The sequence below is a fragment of the Schistocerca piceifrons genome, chromosome 1 (assembly GCF_021461385.2).
Source record: "Schistocerca piceifrons isolate TAMUIC-IGC-003096 chromosome 1, iqSchPice1.1, whole genome shotgun sequence".
Taxonomy (NCBI): domain Eukaryota; kingdom Metazoa; phylum Arthropoda; class Insecta; order Orthoptera; family Acrididae; genus Schistocerca; species Schistocerca piceifrons.
In genome coordinates, this window is record NC_060138.1 from 1138105272 (window position 1) to 1138127910 (window position 22639).

Here is a 22639-nt window from a genome sequence, read left to right on the forward strand (position 1 = left end):
AGGCTGGGTCTAATACAACTGTCAATCACAGAAGGCTTGGCTGAACCTATTTTCAGACATTTGCAGGCTTTTGAAAAGGTTCTAATGAATAATGTGCTTCCTATGTACATTTTGCTTCAAGGGAAAGAAAGGCCACGTAGAGCACAACCTAAGTGGCCTCGAGTGTGTGCAACATATTCACTGTTTATTAGTATTTGCAACCAATTCTCCAATATTGCTAGTTGCTGTTTATTTTCTAGGTAAGAATAACTACCACTTGCCTTTCACAACAGAACAGTTTATTAACTGATACTTTAGGCCAAAAATTTATAAACACTGCTGGTAATGTGTTGTTGCAAATTGGTGAATGCAGTTAGGAATGTAGTCTTAAGGAATGTAAATGGGAGGATAGGGCTCTCAGAATGGATACTGAAAAAGTAAATTCCAATTTGCAATTTGTGAGAACAGCAATTAAAGGCCTTTCTCTGGTGTCTGTAAACTGGGAGAATTATAAGCTGTACTGCAAGTTTTACTTTTAGAGGCACTACGTATCTATTTCAGTTAAGGCAACTACAGTCCCAGTACTCATCACTCATACTCAGACATCTTGTGAGCAAGTGAACAGAATGTTATTCAGCAGCTTTTCTTTACAAATATGGCAGCTGTGTTGTTCATGACCTTATTTAATGCTGTAGCTGGAGTATTCTGAATCTTGGGCCTATTTGTACTGTTGAAAGAACCAAAATCTAGTTGATAATTTAAGAATATTTTCAACCTATGTGTGTGGCATTATTCTACATATTCCCAAAATAGCTTTGACCTTTGTTGTTCATGTTGCTGCTACATTCGAGTAATTGTTGTGCACAATTTACCCACATTTACCCTTAGTATTCTTTTCTTGCATTCCTCTCTTAAACAGTTCTGAAGACAGTAATTTTATGTTGTGTCTACTTAAAGCTTGGTGAAAAAGAGACTTGTGGCTTTGATGCAGTTTAATAAAAGATAGTCAACCAGAGTTTGTTCATTGTGGAAGAGTCTTGACATCATTAAGATCTGTGTACTTCAAACAGAACCAGCTTAAATCTCTGATCTAAAAATCTGCACTTAATACATACTATTATCTAATATAACAATGAAAACAATCAATTACTGATAAAATTATTTAAATATTTATTTAAAATTTATAAAATTATTAATTTTATCAATACTATTATCTAAACTGTCCAGTATACATGCAAATAGTCTGCAAAGGGAAATGCTACAGACAAACATTTTCTGATACACAGTATCCAAATCAATGCAGCTTGCTTACCACTCCTAATATCCAGCAGGTGATACTTAAACTTTCCACTTTACAAACAATAACTTCCCCTGGAACACTAGAGTCTAATTACTATTCTCCCTAACTCACCAGAAAAAGAAACTGAGGAACTCTGAACAAATGTGAATGAGTTTTTCCTCCTGATCCATCATACCTGAAATTTTGCTCATAGCAAAAACTAAAAGCAACTCTTAACATTAAAAAAGTCAAATCAGAGTCATAATTTACTTAAAGGATAGACTTACCTTCACATTGTAAAAATGCACAGTGCTGTTGTAAGTTATAAAGCCCACTTTCATGCTAGATCTCTCAGCACCCATTTCTTTCGGAAGCAGTTTCAGTATTTCTTTCATCTCCCTGCAGAGAAGGTGGATCAGCCCAGATTTGATGTTGTTATAAGAAACATCAATAACAAAGATGACTGCAGGTGGTTTTGGGAAGGTGTTATTCTGTAAATAACAGTCCACTGTAAGTATAATGCATTTATACAAAACCATCTGCAATAAAAATAGTCACATATGAAAGTTCAATAAGTCTGAAAGCGCACATTCTTTTCTAGCACATTCCAAAAGCAGATGTAGCTTACAATATACAGTAGTGAATCAATTAAGTAAGGTGGATAAAAATGGGTCACAATCCACCTGGATTGAATATCCAATACAAACCAACACAAAGTATCAACTCTACACCTCAGCCCAGAAAGTTTTGAGACTGGATAAATAAAAAATACAGAAGCATTAGAATGGTTTTAATGCTTCAGATGTTCACCCCCCTCCCCCACCTGAGCACAACAAACAACTTTTATACAACCCTGTGAAATTATCAAAACACCTTCTTTGGGAGGGTGTTCAATTTGTGCATCACTATGACTCGAAAGTCACTTGCGTAATCATAGCATTGACCCTTCATGTGAATTTCAGCACTTTGTTGTTTTGCAGTTGGTTTGCATTGGTAACACCATGATGATTTTTCCAGAAAAGAATAGTCATCATAACTTTTGATAGTACCTTCCCCAGAGAGTACTGAACAACTTTATAACACAAAAAGTCTGGTTTAATTTAAGCACTGGCAGAATATGGGCATTTTCAATGCACCTCCACTTTGTTGTCTTGTTTAGGATCTCATATTCTCAGATTGTAAAACCAAATATAGTTTTCACTTATGGACCGTCTGACAGCAACTGAATAAAACACAATTTTAGTGCCATACGCGTTTCGCCTTTATTTTCTGCAAGGCATCATCAGTGGCCTGGAATATGTACATATGTTTGCTATTTTATTTACATTTTTGTCACTGTGCCTATAGGTTATAAACAGTTCTGGTGGTTGGTATTTCCTATTAAGTAGTAATGTTTTGAACTGTACTTACAGGTTGCGTAGACAGTTGAAGATGTCAAATATAGTTTTTTAGGTGGTTTAGGACATTGTCTTTCTAATGAAAATGACTTCAGAGTTTGCAAAGGACTTTTGTGAAAGTGGGCCAAAAATTGCCATTTTTGGTGTTTTTAGTTACCAAAAACTTGCAGATGCACTGTTGATAGCCATGCTATGAGATCAGACAAATGACTATACCTCTGGAAGTACGAGATTCTTCATCCAAAATTTTAGCAAAATCCACGATTGTCATGCAGGACCCTCTAGACTACTTAGCATGGAATGACCCAAAGGATCAAGTGCTAATTACTACTGTTAATTTTATCAGTATCTTAACCTAACCTGTTTGGAAAATGAGAAAAGAGAAAAAACTTCCAGGCATATTTGGATTTTGCCAAAAAATAGGCTTGATTTTGGAAATTGTTTCATATTTCTTTTTCACGAATATGATGTTTTCACTAATATGAGGTTTGTTAAAAATGAATTTTAGGGTTCTTATGACAGTTGCACTAGGACCAACAATTATATTAATTAAATGCTGATCTTTTTTCTGAGTCCTTTAAAACAGGATTAACCATACATATATGGGTCTGCAGTGCAAACACTTGATTACATAGAATAATGCTACTGGATGATGTGCCACATGACCTCCATCATATTGTTCCTACTCAACATCTCATCATCTGCTTTCTTATTTGCTCATCACTAAAATAGCAACCAAGGGTTCTAGAAAAATTGAATATAAACATTTGCTGGTTGTTAATGGTTTTAGTGAAACTTTCATTAAAACAGGTGAGGAACATGCTAAATACTGAAGGCTGGTGCTGTTGACACATCTTAGTGTCACCTGCAGTGTCACATGAGCAGGTAATGGGGAGGAGTGTACAAAGTACTGACAATGCTGACCACCAAATATGACACATTCTGTCAACTCTTTTGGTTACTCTATACCAGTTTTCTTTTCTCTTCAAACTCTCTGTAATGAAGATGACAGTCTTAACATTTTTCTAGACCACACAAACTTGATGAATGTCAGAGACAGCAAGTTATTTTCACATTATTATTTGAACACTATGTTTTATCATAGTAAATATGAAAAAAAAACTGTTGCAAAACTGACTGGTTCCAGAACCTTCTTGGTATCCTTACATAGAAATCTTTTTATGTCTCACATTGACAAGCTACTCTGATCTGAAAAAGTAGTCCAGCTGGAAGAAACATTTCTGTAAATATCTGTAACAAATGTTGTTCTCCCACTTAATGATGTTTCATCTTTCTGAACTACCATTATCTAAGTAAAATTGGAAAAAGACAATTTTACTGAACACATAAGGAGCATTATAGGAGTCAGTCCACTCACCCGACAGTATTCCTTTGTAGCAACCACTTCATATGTACCCAACGTCAATTCTGGTCTTTCAAAACGGTCGACACGTTGCCCAGTATGGTCTAGATGCTGGAAATACTCAGCTGGCACTGAGCATCGAAAATATTTTACAATATAGCACAATACAATGTCATTTTTTTATTTAAGCAAGGAATCAATGTTACTCCTTAGGCATACATACAAATTTAAAATTTTGGTGGTAAACTAAAAAATAAGTAGAAAGACAATTAAGATTTCAGAGTTAAAACAGCATTTTGTAGATGTGAAGTAAGAGTATATGATGGAGTGCACAAATCATGTCTTCCATCATAAAGGGTGAAAATAATGAGTTGTGATAGGCCACTAAAATTACATTCTTGTTCAGTAGACAAGCATGCATGCTCACACACTCCACTGTTATGGCTGGCATGGAGGTAGGGCAGAGGAGAGAGGGGGAAAAAGAGAGAGGGGGGGGGGGAGAGAGAGAGAGAGAGAGAACAACCATTTTTGGCTCATACACCATCATCAGGTTCCTAAAGACATTTACAGCACACTAGGCAATGAAATCAATGTCCTCAAATAAAAAAACCACAAATTCAACACTGTTGTCAAAAAGTAAATGTGCCAAATACAGCATTCATTTATGTTATGTTAACTGAGGTGTTTTTCTTGTTGTACGCTAACTAAGTGATCGATGTATAATGAGATGAAAAGTCTTTACTCATTCCCTGTAATAAGAGTTACCTTGTTTTCCAATTTCTCTTTCTCTTGATGTGGGGGGGTCCTGATATACAGTGCCAAATATTTGACCACTGACTTTTCTGATTGCAGAGGGAGTAGGGTTATAAGACAGGTTCTACATTTAAACAAGTCACTACGAAATCACAAAACGCAGTTTGGTTTCGTAATTATTCTATATTCAAATAAGTTCTCAACTCACAACTACTGATAATTAACAAAGTTTTTCAGACAACATTATCATACATGATGCTTCAATGCTCGACAAAAACCATCTGTTCCTACTTAACTTGAGATAGCATAGTAAAGAGTTTCTACAACAACATTGATTTTTATTTAGTGCTCAACCATTTTTGTCAGGCCTCTTTCTTCTTTGGTGACCGCAGCACCCCCAAAGAACAACTAGAAAGTGCAAGTGACCCCTCACTGGCCAGTCCAAATTACACACCTGTCGTTGCATTCTGTGCTGTGTCCGCATTTTTCTTTCTGATTTCTGCACATAAAGTCCAACAAACCCAGACACAGTAGATGCTATTTACATTGCAGTAATTTATATCAAGTTTTTCACAAGCACATCTTTCGCTGGTCTAATAAAAGAAAAGTGAGACATGTTGCCATGCTCACTACAGATTCTCCATTAAGATGAAAGACGTTGCGTGGAATAACTTGCACAACTAGAGAGAGTGTGGCTTACCTCATAAGCAATCTATATATGAATTTCACTTTTATATTGAGGCCTCATGTGACCTCCTTTCAGCATCAAACTGATACGTTACAATCATCATTAGTTTTCTTACATCAGTCACCATGAGTTAAAACCCATTTATTCTGGCCATGTTAAGATTCCTGCCTTTGTATTTCATTGAGTCTTACTTTCACATTTACAAATATTTGCACTGTTCTCATTCACTGTATATTCAAGAAGGAAAAGTCTAGGGACTCAATCGAGTCCCAGTATGTCCAATGCTTTGACTACCTTGGAGAATACTTTCTTTTCTTCATTCAGTTTACTTTCCTATTTTTGTATTTTTATATTCACTCAATTCTCATCTAAGTCTCTGGACAGATACAATGAACATGCAGTATTGCCTTTACAAGGTAAGTGCTCCTTCATTGTTTCTATATATGTAACTCACGCTTACAATCATATGCCTCATCTCTGACCATATAGCTTTTACCATTTCTAATATTGAACACTTCTCCTCAGCACAGTTATCTTACCCAAACCCTATATAAAATATTAGTTTCTTACTTCCTTTTTTCTCTTATCACTCTTATTTCTCAGTCTTATTATTTATGTGTTATGTAAGTGTCTCTGAATAACTTAGCTCATATTAGTACATCACTTTGTAATTTTTTTAACTTGTACCTCCTCCTGTCCTATTTCCCCCCTGTTCAGATGACATCACTAATGTAAGCTACAAACATTCAACTTACTGGAGAAAACTGAACACCTTAATGATACTGGATTTTAACAGGGTAAGACGCCCTGTAAAAACTTTAATAAATGCCTTCTCTGAAAACTATGTAGAACAGATAGATAGGATCTCCACTCATCACGAAAATACAATATATTAGATCTGATGGCAACAGATAGACCCGACTCCTTTGAGGATGTCCACATTGAAACTGGTATCAGTGACCACAACACGGATGTGGCAACAATGGTTACGAAAGTACAAAGGATAACTAAAACAAGCAGAAATACATATAAGTTCAGTAAACTAGATTAAAAAAATCCTTAGTGTTATATCTCAATGAGGAACTTGAAACTTTTAGCACAGGGTATGAGCATGTACAGGAACTCTGGCTCAAGTTTAAAGAATAGCTGACCATGCATTTGTTAGATCACACCCAGTAGAACAATACGTAATGGGAGGAAGCCTCCATGGTATATAGTCACTGTAAAGAAACTTCTAAAAGAACAGAGATTACTGCGTAACAGGTGTAAAACAAAGCATAGGGCTGTAGATAAAGATACTGAATGTGTGATGCCTTCACTGAGTATATAGCAGAATATTGCAAACTGATCTTTCTCAGAACACAAAAAAATTCTGGTCATATGTAAAGGCTGTTAGTGGCACCAAAGTCACTAGTGAAAGACTGGAACTGAAACTGAATGTAACAATACAAAAGCTGAAATGCTCAACTCCATTTTCAAATGTTCCTTTACAAAGGAAAACCGAGGAGAATTGCCCCAATTTAAACCTCGTAACACCAAAAAGATGGATGAAATAAGTATTAGTGTCAGTAGTGTTGGAAAACAGTTGAAATCATTAAAATTGAACAAAGCTCCAGGGCCCAATGGAACCCCCCTTCAGATTCTATACTGAATTTGCAGCTAAGTTAGACACTCTTATCACTATAATCTATCATAGATCCCTCTAACAAAAAACTGTGCCCAGTTCTTGGAGGGAATTACAGGTCATACCCATCTACAAGAAGGGAAGTAGAAGTGTTCCACAAAACTACCGTCCAATATCCTTGATATCAATTTGTTGGAGAATCTTAAAACATATTCTGAGCTCAAACATGATGAGGTATCTTTAACATAATGACATCCTCAATGCCAACAAGTATGGATTACAAAAATATTGATCATGTGAAACCCAATTCACATTTTTCTTGTATGACACACTGAAAGCTTTGGATCAAGCCAGTCAGGCGGATGCAGTGGTGCTTGATTTCCAAAAAGTATTCAACTCGAAACCACACCTACACTTCCAGTCAAAACTACAATCATATGGAGTACCAAATGAGATTTGTGACTGGACTGAGGACTTTTTGGTAGGGAGGACACAGCATGTTATGTTGTATGGTGAGACACTGTCAGATGAAGAAGTAACTTCAGGTGTGCCTCAGTGAAATGTGTTGTGACCCTTGCTGTTCCTGTTGTGTATTAATGACCATTAATAGTAACCTCAGACTTTTTGCAGATGATGCAGTTATCAATAATGAAGTAGTAAGTGAAAAAAGCTGCATAAATATACAGTCAGATCTTGAAAAGATTTCAAACTGGTGCAGAGATTGGCAAGTTGCTTTAAGCATTCAGAAATTTACCCAACAGCATTGAGTCACTGTTGGAATCTGCCAACTCATACGAATACCTGGGTATAAGACATTATGGAAATGAATGCTGCAAACCAGCTGCAATAATGCAATTTTTTTAAAAATATTTCACATGACAGGCCTGTTTTGGCTTATTGCCATTATCAAGTGACCTGCGAAATAACATTAGTAAGATTATATGTACATACATTGTGGCTGTTTTATGTTTACATTTGCACTGGTACTTACATCTAGTTGGAAGTGATGACCACATTGCATCTATAGTAAAGTCTTCCAGTTATGTCCTGGTAAGTATAACAGTTCTTACTGAAACATGACAGGAAGACTTTACTATAGATGCAATATGGTCATCACTTCCAACTAGAAGTAAGTACCAGCACACATGTAAATGTAAAACAGCCACAATTTATGTACAGATTGTTGTGGATTGGCAGGAGGGCCAACCCACGAAGTTTAGAGGAAGCCGAAAGGCACGCGTTTAAGCTCACGCAGGCTGGCGTGAGGTCTGGAACAGGACAAGGAAATTAGAACTTAGAAAAACGGACGCAGATGGTGGAATACTTAACTTTAATCCATTAATGTTGAACCTAGCTCTTGTCTGTACATTATTTACAATATCAATAGCAACTGATAATGGCGCCTTGCTAGGTCGTAGCAAATGACGTAGCTGAAGGCTATGGTAACTATCGTCTTGGCTAATGAGAGCGTATTTTGTCAGTGAACCATCGCTAGCAAAGTCGGTTGTACAACTGGGGCGAGTGCTAGGAAGTCTCTCTAGACCTGCCGTGTGGCGGCGCTCGGTCTGCAACCTCTGATAGTGGCGACACGCGGGTCCGACGTATACTAAGGGACCGCGGCCAATTTAAAGGTTACCACCTAGCAAGTGTGGTGTCTGGCGGTGACATCACACAGATAACCTTATTACTGTTATTCTGCAGGTCACTTGATGATGGCAACAAGGCAAAACCGGCCTGTCATGCAAAATACGAAAAAACCTATTATCTTATTGCAGCTGGTTTAAAGCATTCATTTCCATAATGTCTTACAACAACATATACTATACTGCAGGTCCTACAGAACATAAAACATCTGGGTGTAACACTTTGTGAGGATATGACATGGAACGATAACTTAAGTTCCAGTTGTGGGTAAAGCAGGTGGTAGACTTCGGTTTATTGGTAGAATACTAAGGAAGTGCAAACAGTCTACAAAGGAGACAGCTTACAAATAACTGTCACCATCCTACAATATTGCTGAAGTATGTGGGACCCATGCCAAATAGGACTAATGGGGGATACTGGATGTAAACAGAGAAGGCCAGCATGAATGGTCACATATTGGTTTGATCCATGGGAGAGTGTTACAGAGATACTGAAGAAACTGAACTGGAAGACTCACAAAGATAAACTATTCTGAGAAAGTCTATTAAAGTCTCAAGAACCAGCTTTAAATGATGACTCTAGGAATATGCTACAATCCCGTTCATGTCACTCACTTTGGTATTCTGAGAATACAATTAGAATAATTACTGCATGCACAGAGGCATTCAAACAAGACTATTCCCATGCTCCATATGTGAATGGAACAGGAAGAAACCCTAATACCTGGTACAATGGGACGTACCCCCTGCCACAAATCTCATGGTGGTTTACAGAGTATACAGGGTGATCCATGAAGATATGCAAAAAATTTTAATATGTTATTCTACAAGTAAAACTAAAGAAAAAAGTTCATACAAACATAGGTCCACAAATGTTTAGCTACAGAGTTATGGCTATAGGTTTTGCCTCAAATTTAGCAACCTCGCTAATATGAACGCATCGCAAAACTGTACAAGATTAAAGTAAAGCACGATTTACATTTACTTTGTTGTTATTGATCTGGTGAATCTAATAAAACATGTCCCAGATGTGCAACTGCAGTAGTTTTACAGAATACCCAGAAAAGCAAAGACATAATTTCGTACAATTTTTAATTTATTAACAATTAGGCCCAATTTTTTTTTTAAATTCCAGACAATTGCACAAAGTTTTCAACAGAAGTTGTAGATAATTTAATTTTGGAAAAATGATGGTAATAACATTGACTGAAACTGTATGAATGAGTCAGATAATCTGCTTTTATTAATACCAAAGAACATGTGAATTCGTGTTAAGGAAGTTGTACAGTGTATCTATAGTTTCACAATACGTTCATAATAAATGTTCAATGTCTCCTCTGAATTCAATGCATTTACTGAATGTGTATGAACAGAATTTGTTGCTCGTTTTAGTTTCACGTGGTTGTACTTAATTTCATCTATTGCATTCATAATGCAAGTAATGCCTCATGTGTATTGACTTTGTCCTCATAAATTGAACAATACTGAAAACTAATTTGTTTCAAGGTTACAAAATGACTGAAACAACTCACTAATGGTTGCCAACAATGAAAAATGTTTCTACATTCTTAATGGAAAGTAAACAAATTTACCCGTACAATAACCTTTGCTTCTCTAGGTGTTCTGGAAAACTACCACAGATACACGTCTGGGACATGTTTTATTAGATTCACCAGACCAATAACAACAAAGTAAATGGAAATCGTGCTTTACTTTAACCTCGTGCAGTTTTGTGATGGCTTCATATCAGCGAAGTTGCTAAAGTTCATGCAAAATATTTTATTAGCCATAGCTCCATAACTAATCATTTGTGGACCTATGTTTATATGAACTTTTTTCCTTAGTTTTATATCTAGAATAGCATATTAAAATATTTGCATATCTTCGTGAATCACCCTGTAGGTGTAGATGGTATGTGAGCCAAAACTGGTTGTTCAACAACTAAATTTTATGAGCAGCTCTTGGTGGTAAATCATCATTGCCTCACGCCTGTGGTCTAGTCATTTATGCAACCAAGCTTTTGTACTTTTACTTCAAGTTCTACTAGGAACACACAGCCTCCTCAGAAGCCATACAACTACTTAATTTTACCTAAAGTATACCAACAACGATACTGCACTTCAAATCCAGAACACATTCAATGAAATTATAAAAATAATTAGATCCCTACAAAGCACCAGCTCTTCTGGATACAATGAAATGTCAACCAGGCACTAAAATTATACAGTGACGATTAGCAATATACAAGGTGCTATCCAAAATTTTCAGGACAGGACTGTTAAAAACCTTACCTTAGGACTAATGACCACCATCACCCTTGAAATAGTTCCCATCCGCATGTTCACACTGGTCCCAGCACTTCTGCCACTGGTCAGACGTTTTCTGGAAGTCCTGTACTTTGAGGGTGTTTATCACCACCAGCGACACTTCTTGAACCCACTCTAGAGTGTCAAACCAACAGCCTTTTAACTCAAGTTTCAGTTTTCGTAATAGCACTAAGTCACAAGGTGCCAAATCTGGCAAGTATGGTGGGTAGGGTACAACCACCATGTTGTTTTTTGCCAAAAACTTCCTGGTGAGCAAGGACGTGTGACAGGGTGTGTTGCCGTTATGCAGCAGCCAGTACCCTCGACACCAAAGTTCAAGCCGTCGTCGCCGCACATTTTCACGGAGCCATCGCAAAACATCACAGTAGTACACGGAATTCACTGTTTGGTTGGGTGGGGCAAATTCTTTGTGCACAATTCCCCTGGTATCAAAGAAAACAAAGATCATGCTCTTCACTTGTCTCACTTTTTTGGGTCTTGGAGGGCCAATCAAACACACGCGTATGGATCATGCTCTGTCCCCCAAACACTTGCTGAATCATTGCAAGGGTCTCCGTAGCACTTTTCCCAAGACTCGCACAGAATTTGATACACATGCACTGTTCTGTTCTGTTCACGGATCCATTGTAAAATCACCACACACCAAACACAGTATTACAGACATCACTGTGGACACGCAACACATCCTCCCAGCTGAATGCCACTCCGCACACTGACTCATCAGATATGCAGCTCTTGCCACCTAGCGGTGCAAAGAACAACAACAGCTACTACTACTACTACTACTACTACTACTACTATCCAGATGGCAGAGCCAGTCCCAAAAATTTTGGATTCCACCTCGTATTGTGCTATTTATGTAATCAGTCTATGAAAACTGGGCTATTTCCAAATAGATTAAAACATGCAACAATGATGCTGATACAAAAAGGTGGTGGGAGACATGTAATATCTTTCAGTTATCTCTCTGCTGTCAGTTTTTTCAGAAATTATTCGAGAGGGTAGTGTACAACACCCTATATGGACTTCCGAAATGAACTGTAGAAAGTATCCTGTAGGGATTCTCTCTCTCTCTGTGTGTGTGTGTGTGTGTGTGTGTGTGTGTGTGTGTGTGTGTGTGTGCGTGCGTGCGTGCGTGCGTGTGCGTGTGCGAGCTATTTTCGAGAAAGACCTTGCTGGCCAGAAGTTTATTTGTGACAGTCTTTTTGCTGAGTCTACCTGCAACTCAGCATCTCCTTTATATGGTGAGTGGCAACTTTCCTTTATAATATTGTTAGAACCATTAGCTTGGCTAGAATCCTACTTGCATACCAACATAACAAAAACAAGACTTGCCCTGACAGGTGCAGGTGAAGCAATAAAAGCAGAGTAGGGAACGATTAAGTACAGTGTTCCCCAGGACTTGATCCTTGGAGCACTGATCATTGTAAGTGTATGTTAACGACCTTCCACCATCATCAAATAACAATTCAAATGTAGTAATGTTTGCTGATTATATTACTGTCTTGATCAAGGGTCTGAAATCCTCAATTCAGATTACAGCTGAAACAATACAGCAAGTATACAAATGGTTCATAGCAAATAGTGAGTGTATCATTAAACCTCCCAAAAACAAATTTAATACAGTTTCAGCCAGCAAATAACATGCTTTAACTCCTTGAAATAGATATCAATGGTAAGAAAACCAAATGAAACTTCACACACAGCATTTCTAAAAATATAAATGGATATAAAATTAAGATGAAATGAATATATCTATTACCTGCACAAGAAAATAATCTCAGCATGCTTTTTGCACTAAGAGCTATTTGCCCTACATTGACAGGAAAACAATTTTGTCATATTTTGCATATTTCCACACTCTGATCTCTTATGGGATAATGTTATTGGGAAATGCTGCAAAAGTGTAAAAGAGAGCTATGAGGTTGATCTGTGGTGTTTCAAATCTGACATCCTGTAGGCACCTATTCACGACACTAGGGATGCTGACAAGTCAGTACATCTACTCAACGATGATATTCGTAAACAATAACAAAAATGTTCCAAACTGTGACACAAACAATCATAACACGTGCCAGAAGCAAAACCTTCACAAAGACACAGCTACTCTCAATATAGTACAAAAAGGAGTTATCCTGACGGGAATAATAATTTACAAGAAGCTCCCTCAGAATACAAAAAATGACACTGACTACCCTCATGTACTCCAAGTTCCCGAGTTAGAGTTTTGGTCCAGCACACAGTTTTAATCTGCCAGTAAGTTTCTTACATGTTATTTCACATATTCTGTCAATTTCTTCCTAAAGAAATGCCAAGATCTGCAGGGTATTATCCTTTCATAACAGATCCACTTTCCTGACTGCAAATACTGAGAGACTGATGGCAATGTATTTCCTACATTAAATTATACATACTAAAAGAAAACTGCAAACTATTTATTTCAGCACCTGATCCAGTTTTTTCCTTCTTTAGAAATAAAACAGTAATGGGCTTGTTTCCTTGCAATCATTCTCAATTTTCTCTTCTATAGTCCTCCCATTTGCTTAAAAAAATAAAAAAATATAACAAGATCCTTCCTGTTACTACTTCACAATGCTTTTTCTAGTTAATACTTCTCCCATTAGTTTGCTAATGAGTAAATTTCTTAACAAGAATAGTAGTGTATTGTCAGTCTCACAGCAATCAGTACCATCATTTCATTCTTGTTACATATGTCAACAAAAATAATCAATGTTCAAAAATACTGTATGAATAGATAAAAAAAATCTACTCACTAAGCGGTGGCAGGAGAAACCACAACAAAGACTTGGAAATGCATGAGCTTTTGAACTCATGGCCTCATTCTGGCAGATGGGTTGAAGGGAAAGGAAGACAATGAAGGAAAAGGACCACTGAGATTTATGAAATGGAAGAGTTACAGAAAAGTCTCTCAGATTCCTGGATCAAGGGAGACTTACTGGATTGGATGGGATGAGAAAGGAAGACTGACTGACAATGTTGGTGTGTGCACTCTTAAGAGATTTCAAAACCTGAGACCTTAAAGGTGGAAGACACGATAATAAGCAAGTCCAGATTACTAATAAAACATTGTACAAGGGTCAATAAGATCAGAATGTGTGTGTGTGTGTGTGTGTGTGTGTGTGTGTGTGTGTGTGTGTGTGTGTGTGTGAGAGAGGGAGAGAGAGAGAGAGAGAGAGAGAGAGAGAGAGAGAGAGAGAGAGAGAGTTAGGGGTGCCCAATATTGAGGTTGTCAGTGCCAGAGCAGAAAGCTTCAAGCGTCATATGTGGTGGAGTGGTGAGGGGGGGGGGGGGGGGGGCAGGAAAAAAATTGACAGATTGCAAAATAAAAATAAAGAAAAATAAAAGTGAGTGAAGAAGAGGAACAGTTACTGAAAAGAAATGCTGAGACCACAGAAATTAATTAAATTTAGGTAATGTGGGTGATGAGAACCAAGCACATGTTGTAAAGCCAGTTCCCACTTTTAGAGTTTTGAGAAACTTGTGTCAGGAGGGAAAATCCAGTTGTCACATAAGGCGAAACAAGCACCCAGGTCATGACTGTCACCTTGTACAGAAAGTGCTCTGCAACATGATATTGTGTTTGCCACTACACACACACTGTCTATGTCAATTCATCCTAACTGATAATTCAATGATATTCATACTAATGTAGAAGACCGAATAGTGTTTATGTAATAGCTGGTATATGACAAGTGTCATTTCACAGGTGGCTCTTCCTTTAATAGTGTACTTTTTGTCAGTTACATGGCTAGTGCAGGAAGATGTATCAGGCAAGTCTTACGCAGGGAAAGGCACAGGGGCAGGAACCACAGGTTAGAGAAATGGGTGTAGAAGATGCATAGGGTCTGAACAGAGAATACTGTTGAGGTTTTTTTTGGGTGGGGGGGGGGGGGGGGGGGGTGTGTGTGGGAGTGAATGAGAAAAGGTTATTCCATATGGGATGAGGTAAATACCACACAAAATTAACCTCATTTACGGGCACAATTCTACAAAGACACAGCCCTGTCTGTGTAACTGATTAATACAACAAAATCAGGATGGTACTTAATGACGGTGTACTTCTAAGTTGCTTGTTGGATATGATGGCCCAAGAAATCTGTTTTTGAACTAGGCTAGTGGGATAACTATGTGAAGTTCAAATGGCTCTGAGCACTATGGGACTTAACATCTGTGGTCATTAGTCCCCTAGAACTTAGAACTAGTTAAACTGAACTAACCTAAGGACATCAAACACATCCATGCCCGAGGCAGGATTTGAACCTGCGACCATAGCGGTCCCGCGGTTCCAGACTGCAGCGCCTAGAACCACACGGCCACTTCGGCCGGCTACTATGTGAAGTGAAGTCTGAGGTGAGCTTGGTGGTGTATTGCACATATCCAGATCTTACTTTTCTCTTTGTACTGCTTGGTGAGTAGATATTTTATCCATCCACATTTATTTTATTTCGTAAAATGATGATTTTTAAAATTACAGGCACTTTGAGGTTTTTGGCTTGTATCGTATTTTGTGAAACCAACTAACTGTGGTGAGATGAGAGAGAAGAAGATATGCCCATAAACCAAGTGCAGAAAACGGTACCCTGTTTGCAGTTAATCCCAAGTGATAAGGTCATGTAAAGCAACCTCTGGAATAAGTTTTAAATAAAGAGACTAACAGTTTTTGCCCAAATCATGTTTTGCAAAACCTCTACATTAATGAGACTTTAGTGGGTTGTGGCAAATTATGTGTGTATAAACACACAGACAAAACTGTGTTATTTTGCATCTCACCTTCTGTTGTGGCTTTGCAGAAAGGACAGTGGAATCTTCGTCCTCCATCCACAAACTGCATGTAAGGACACATATAGGCTTTGCAACGCGCACAGCGGACAGGACCAATTTCTCCCATGTCTACCACTGGTGGTAGGTATTCTCCTTCTGCAGGCTGTGCCAAGGGGCTGATCACTAGCCCGAATGGTACAGCAGTCTGGAAAAATCAACAGCTAGTATGCAACCCAGACTATTTAAAAAAAAAAAAAAATAAAATAAAAAAAAACCACTAACGAGGACACATGGAATATTTGTGGCACAATCAAAACCCCTATTATTCAGCAGCGTCCATCGGGGGAAAAAGTACCTTAATAAATAACTGTGATTTAAAAATCTAACAGGTTTCACTACACACACTAAGAAATCATCTCTTTAATTATTTTGTCATTGAGGGTCATTAGTCACGGAATACCTGACAACATCTATGAGGGAGAGACCTGAATGATTATTTTGGTCCCCTTTGAAATACCTCAAGAAGGTATCCAAATGAAGAATTTGGCAGATGGTACAATTACTAGCAACAGCTGAGTGGTAAGTATCAGAGTTAACATATTGATATTTGCTAATTTCAGTCCAGAGCATTTCAGTTAAAATATTTAAATTCATAAAATTCTGTAGCACATATTTTCAACTGAAACACATTCACTAAAGAATACTACAGAAATAATGTTGGAGTGAACTAATTTATTTGTAAAAGGGAGGAACAGCAATTGACAAAAGAGTTACCATAATTTTCTGTGGAGTATTTATTTCAAAATTTCTTTTTCCAGAACGAATCTTTGCTCTGCAGCAGAGTGTGTGCCAATTTGAAACTTTCTGGCATATTAACATTATTTGCCTGACTGAAACTTTTAACCTTTTACCTCTGCCTTTCACAATCAAGTGCCCTACTGACTGTTCTACCCAAGCACGACTCATGATTCTTCCTCACAGCTCTATTTCTGCCAGTGCTTCATCTCCTACCTTCCAAACTTCTCAAAAGTTCTCCTGAATGCCTTGTGACACTAGTATTCCTGGAAGAAAGGAAGGAGTGTTAGTCTCATAAGGTATGCAAAAGAACTTCAGTGAAGTATTGAATGTGGAGATGACGCACTGGTGGAAGTAGAGCTGTGAGGGCAGGTTATGAGTCACACTTTGGTACCTAGGCAGTAGAGCACTTGAGTGTGAAAGGCAAAGATCCCATATTCAAGTCCTGGTCCGACAAACAGTTTTAATCTGCCAGGAAGTTTTATCATTTACATTTATAGCAGAAGTTTTATAACTAATCTGAAAGTTTTTACGTATGATTGGAGAGCATGCTGCAGGCTTTCACAATGGATGAAGTGAGGGAAAGGGTATGGTAGGTACTCTCCAGTTCAGAACACTGTCACCACTAGACTCCAATTGTAAGTGTCAAAGGAGATTAAAGGGAAACAGTGGTTCAAAGCAGAGTGAGACCGGGTTTTTGTCTATCCTGGATGTTATTTAATTTGTTCACTGAGCAGGCTGTGAAGGAAACTAAGGAAAAATTTGGAAAGCAAGTTCAAGTCCAGGAAGAAGGAATAAAAGCTATGAGGTTTCACTAATGATATTTTAATTCAGTCAGAGGTGATAAAGGACTGAAGAGCAGTTGAACAAAATAAATATTGTCTTGAAAAGATATTATAAGACAAACAACAGCAAAAGTAAAACAATGGCATGGCATACAGTCAGGTTAGATCAGATTATTCTGAAGGAGTGAGATTATAAAATGTGACACCAAAAGAAGCAGATGAGTTGTTACTTAGACCACAAAGTAACTGATGGACAAAGTACAGAGGATAAGAAACACACATTGGCAATAGCAAGAAAATCATTACTTAACTGAGGAGTTTGTTAATAACAGATATAAAAATAAATGTTAGAAAATCTTTTCTATAGGTATTTGTCTGGAGGGTAGCCTTTTTCAGAAGCATAAAGAGTTCACGCAAGAAGAGGATAGAACCTTCTGATATGTGGTGATACAGGTGAGTGTTGAGAGAAGGATAGATCAAATAACTAAAGAGGAAATACTGAACCAAGTTGGGGAAAAATAAATTTAAAGCACAACCTGACTACAAGAATGTATTGGTTGATAGGGCACATCCTGAGGATCAAGGAACCATCAATTTGGTAATAGAGGGAAGTGTGTAAGGTAAAAACTGTAGATTAAGGCTCAAATGCAGTTCAACTGAATGTGGTTTGCAGCAGTTACACACAGATAAAAAGGCTTGCGTAGGATAGACTAGTGTGGAGTAATGCATCAAATCAGTCTTTGGACTAAATACAACATCACCACCAAGTATAACAGCAATGTAGACAACACAGGCTTTTAAATCACTAATGCTGATTATTCTCAATAGTCCTAACTGATCACTATACAGTCTTATATTGAGCAGTAAATAGTAACATCAATGCACAGTCTCTTACAAAGTATACGGATTGTACCTAATAGTCTTGGCGAATGATTGCCCATCCCTCCCACTTTTTTCCATCCCCTCCCCCCTTTTTCCATCATCAGTCTTTTGACTGGTTTGATGCTGCCCACCACAACTTCCTCACCTATAGCAATCTCATCTTCAAGTAGCATTTATATTCAGCATTTTCCATTATTCACTGGATATATTCCAGTCTCTGTATTTCACTTCAGTACTTGCCCTCCATGGCTGCATCTAGCACCATAGAAATTATTCTCTCGTCTCAATACATATCCTGTCATCTTGTTCCTTCTTCAAATTCATGTTTTCTTACCGACTCTGTGGAGGACCTTATTTCTTATGGTATCATCCAAGTTTTACTTTCAGCATGCTTCCATACCAACACATCTCAAATGTTCTGGCACTCCATTTCTGGTTTTCACTTCCATACAATAATGAGCTACATGTTCTCACAAATTTCTTCCTTAAATTAAGGCCTATGTTGATACCAGTAGTCTTTTGGGAAGGAATGCCCTCTTTGCCTATACTAGTATGCTTTACATATATTTTTGTTTCATCCACAGGCACTACTTTGTTTCCAAGATGGCAGAATTTCTTCTCTTCATTTACTATGTGGTCCCCAGTTTTTATGTCATGTTCATCCCTAATCTCATATCTTCCACTCCCAATTTTTGTCTTTCTTTGTTTAACTCCAATCCATAATCTACACTTAGCAGTCTGTGCACTCTATTCAGGAAGTCCTGTAATTCTTCCTCACTTCACTGAGGATAGTTAAGTAAATCTTATAAATGATATCCTTTTAAGTTGAATTTAAATTCCACTCCTGAACTTTTCTTTCATTTCTGCCATTGCTTCTTCAATGTGTAGGTTAAACAATAGGGGAGAAAGACTGCATCCTTGTTTAACACCCTTTTCAGTTTAAGAACTTCTCTTTTGTTCTTCCATATTTATAATGATTCTGCTGCATACTACATACTATGGGTCTTTCCCAGTAACTTCTACCCATTTCTGTGAGAATTTTTAACATCTTTCACCATTTTATGTTGATCACTTTTCCTGGGTTAACAATTCTTATGAAAGTATCTTGATTTTGATTAAATCTTGTTTCCACTGCCATACAAAACATAACTGGCTTTTTCGTACCTTTATCTTCCTTGGAGCCAAATTGAGTGTCATATAGCACATCCTTATTTTTTTTCTAGTCTCCTGCATATTGTTTTGGTAAGCAAGTGATGGAAAATCTAGGATGGAATGGCACAGTATAATGAAAAGGATAGTTGCTACTCACTATGTAGCAGAGATGCTGAATCAGAGAACGGCAAAAAAACTGTTGGAAAGTCAGCTGTCAGCCAACAAGGTGTTTGTCAAAGTAGACAAAACACACACACACACACACACACACACACACACACACACACACACACACACACAGCACACAGTCTGACAGCTAGAGCCAGACTGTGAGCAACAGGGCGTTATGGGAGAGGCAACTGGGTGGGGGTAAGGAGTCTGGGGCGGGGAGGTGGAGGGATAGAAGGGTAGGGTTGGTTGGTTGGTTTTGGGGATTAAAGGGACCAGACTGCTACGGTCATCGGTCCCTTTTTCCAAATACAAAGAACACCCACAGAGAATAAAAACGAGGAACAGAATAGATCACAAACGATACAGAACAAGAGAAACTGAGACAAAGACAAGACAAAACGGACTAAAACCACACAGAGTGTGACGGTGGTTGGCCGACCATAGAAATAAAAAAGGAAAAGCCAACCACTTAGAAACACATTAAAAAAAATCCGTTTAAAATCATAGGCCAATGGCCAGAATCAACACAAAACAATAAAATAAAACAGAAACACTCAGATTAAATGATAAAATCCCCCTGCCCGAATAAAACGTAAAACTAAGTCAGCCATAGCCGAGTCATCTGTTAAAAGGGCAGGGAGCGTGTCAGGCAGTGCGAACGACTGCCTGAGCACAGATAAAGCGGACACTCCAATAAAATATGGACCACAGATAAAACGGAGCCGCAGTGACATAAAGGTGGGTCCTCTCGTCGCAATAAGTGGCCGTGCGTCATCCACGCGTGCCCAATGCGCAGCCGGCAGAGGACAACAGACTCCTTGCGAGAGACCCGCAAGGAGGAGCGCCACACACCGGTAGCCCCCTTGATGGCCCGAAGTTTGTTGCGTGAAGGCAGGGCGCGCCATTCAGTGTCCCAAAGGTCCAGAATTTTGCGGCGTAGGAACGCTCGCAAATCTGTCTCCGGGAGGCCAACGTCCAGAGATGGTGCACTAGTCGCCTCTTTCGCCAGCCGGTCAACATTCTCGTTGCTGGGGATCCCAACATGGCCTGGGGTCCACACGAAGACCGCAGAGCGGCCGCAACGCGCAAGAGTATGCGGGGACTCATGGATAGCCATCACCAGACGGGAACGAGGAAAACACTGGTCGAGAGCTCGTAAACTGCTCAGGGAATCGCTACAGATAACGAAGGACTCACCTGAGCAGGAGCGGATATACTCTAGGGTTCGAAAGATGGCGACCAGCTCAGCAGTGTAAACGCTGCAGCCAGCCGGCAAGGAACGTTGTTCGGAATGGTCCCCTACAGTGAGTGCATAACCGACTCGACCAGCAACCATCGAGCCGTCGGTGTAAACAATGCCAGAGCCCTGATACGTGGCCAGGATGGAATAAAAGCGGCGGCGGAAGGCCTCTGGAGGGACTGAGTCCTTCGAGCCCTGTGCCAAGTCTAGCCGAAGGCAAGGGCGAGGAACGCACCACGGGGGTGTATGCAGAGGTGCCCGGAAAGGAGGTGGAACAGGGACAAACCCAAGCCCGGAGAGAAGCTCCTTGACGCGTACGGCGATCGGACATCCCGACCGGGGCCGACGTTCTGGCAGATGGACGACTGACTGCGGGAACAGGACACGGTAATTTGGATGCCCAGGCGAGCTAAAAACATGGGCAGCATAAGCAGCCAGTAATTGTTGGCGCCGGAACCGCAGTGGAGGGACACCTGCCTCCACTAGGACGCTGTCCACAGGGCTGGTGCGGAAAGCACCAGTGGCAAGGCGCATCCCGCTGTGGAGAATGGGGTCCAGCACCCGCAACGCAGAGGGGGATGCTGAGCCATAAGCCAGGCTCCCATAATCCAGACGGGACTGGATTAACGCCTGGTAGAGCCGCAACAGGGTAGAGCGGTCGGCGCCCCAGCGGGTGTGGCTCAAGCATCTCAGAGCGTTTAGATGCCGCCAACACGTCTGTTTAAGCTGCCGGATATGAGGCAGCCAAGTCAACCGGGCATCGAATACCACCCCCAAAAACCTGTGGGTCTCCACCACAGCAAGGAGTTCGTCAGCAAGATAAAGCCGCGGCTCAGGATGGATTGTTCGGCGCCGGCAGAAATGCATAACGCGGGTCTTGGCTGCCGAAAACTGAAACACATGCGCTACAGCCCAAGACTGCGCCTTACGGATAGCACCCTGTAGCTGACGTTCAACAGCTGCAATGCCAGTAGAGCTGTAGTAAAGGCAGAAGTCGTCAGCATACAGGGAAGCGGAGACAGAATTTCCCACGGCCGCAGCAAGCCCGTTAATGGCTATTAAAAACAGACAGACACTTAAAACAGAGCCCTGTGGCACACCGTTCTCCTGGACGTGGGAGGAACTATACGAGGCCGCGACTTGCACGCAGAAGGTACGACACGACAGAAAATTGCAGAGAAAAATCGGCAGAGGACCCCGAAGACCCCATCCATGAAGCGTAGAAAGGATGTGATGACGCCACGTCGTATCGTACGCCTTCCGCATGTCGAAAAAGACAGCGACCAGGTGCTGACGGCGGGCAAAGGCAGTACGGATGGCCGACTCCAGGCTCACCAGATTGTCTGTGGCGGAGCGGCCTTTACGGAACCCACCCTGAGACGGAGCCAGAAGGCCCCGAGACTCCAGTACCCAATGCAAGCGCCGGCTCACCATCCGTTCAAGCAACTTGCAAAGAACGTTGGTGAGGCTAATGGGACGGTAGCTGTCCACCTCCAGGGGGGTCTTCCCAGGTTTCAAAACGGGGATGACAATGCCTTCCCGCCACTGCGACGGAAACTCCCCCTGGACCCAAAGACGGTTGTAAAGATCGAGAAGGCGCCGCTGGCAGTCCACTGAAAGGTGTTGCAGCATCTGACAGTGGATGCCATCTGGCCCAGGAGCGGTATCAGGGCAAGCAGCTAGGGCACTGTGAAATTCCCACTCACTGAATGGAGCATTGTAAGATTCCGGGTGGTTGGTGCGAAACGAAAGGCTCCTACGTTCCATCCGCTCTTTAAT

The 22639-nt window shown here is 39.9% G+C and overlaps 1 protein-coding gene across 5 annotated transcripts in view; it reads right to left on the reverse strand.

The window, feature by feature from the left end:
* The window catches only part of LOC124780762 (protein transport protein Sec24C), a 131702-nt gene that overhangs the window by 39869 nt on the left and 69194 nt on the right, over positions 1 to 22639 (reverse strand). For all 5 annotated transcript variants that reach the window (XM_047253806.1, XM_047253808.1, XM_047253809.1 and 2 more), the window contains 3 exons: positions 15845 to 16040; positions 4034 to 4149; positions 1546 to 1749 (listed from right to left, as the gene is read on the reverse strand). In XM_047253806.1, the coding sequence (XP_047109762.1) occupies positions 1546 to 1749; positions 4034 to 4149; positions 15845 to 16040 (516 nt within the window). The remainder of the gene's footprint in view (positions 1 to 1545; positions 1750 to 4033; positions 4150 to 15844; positions 16041 to 22639) is intronic.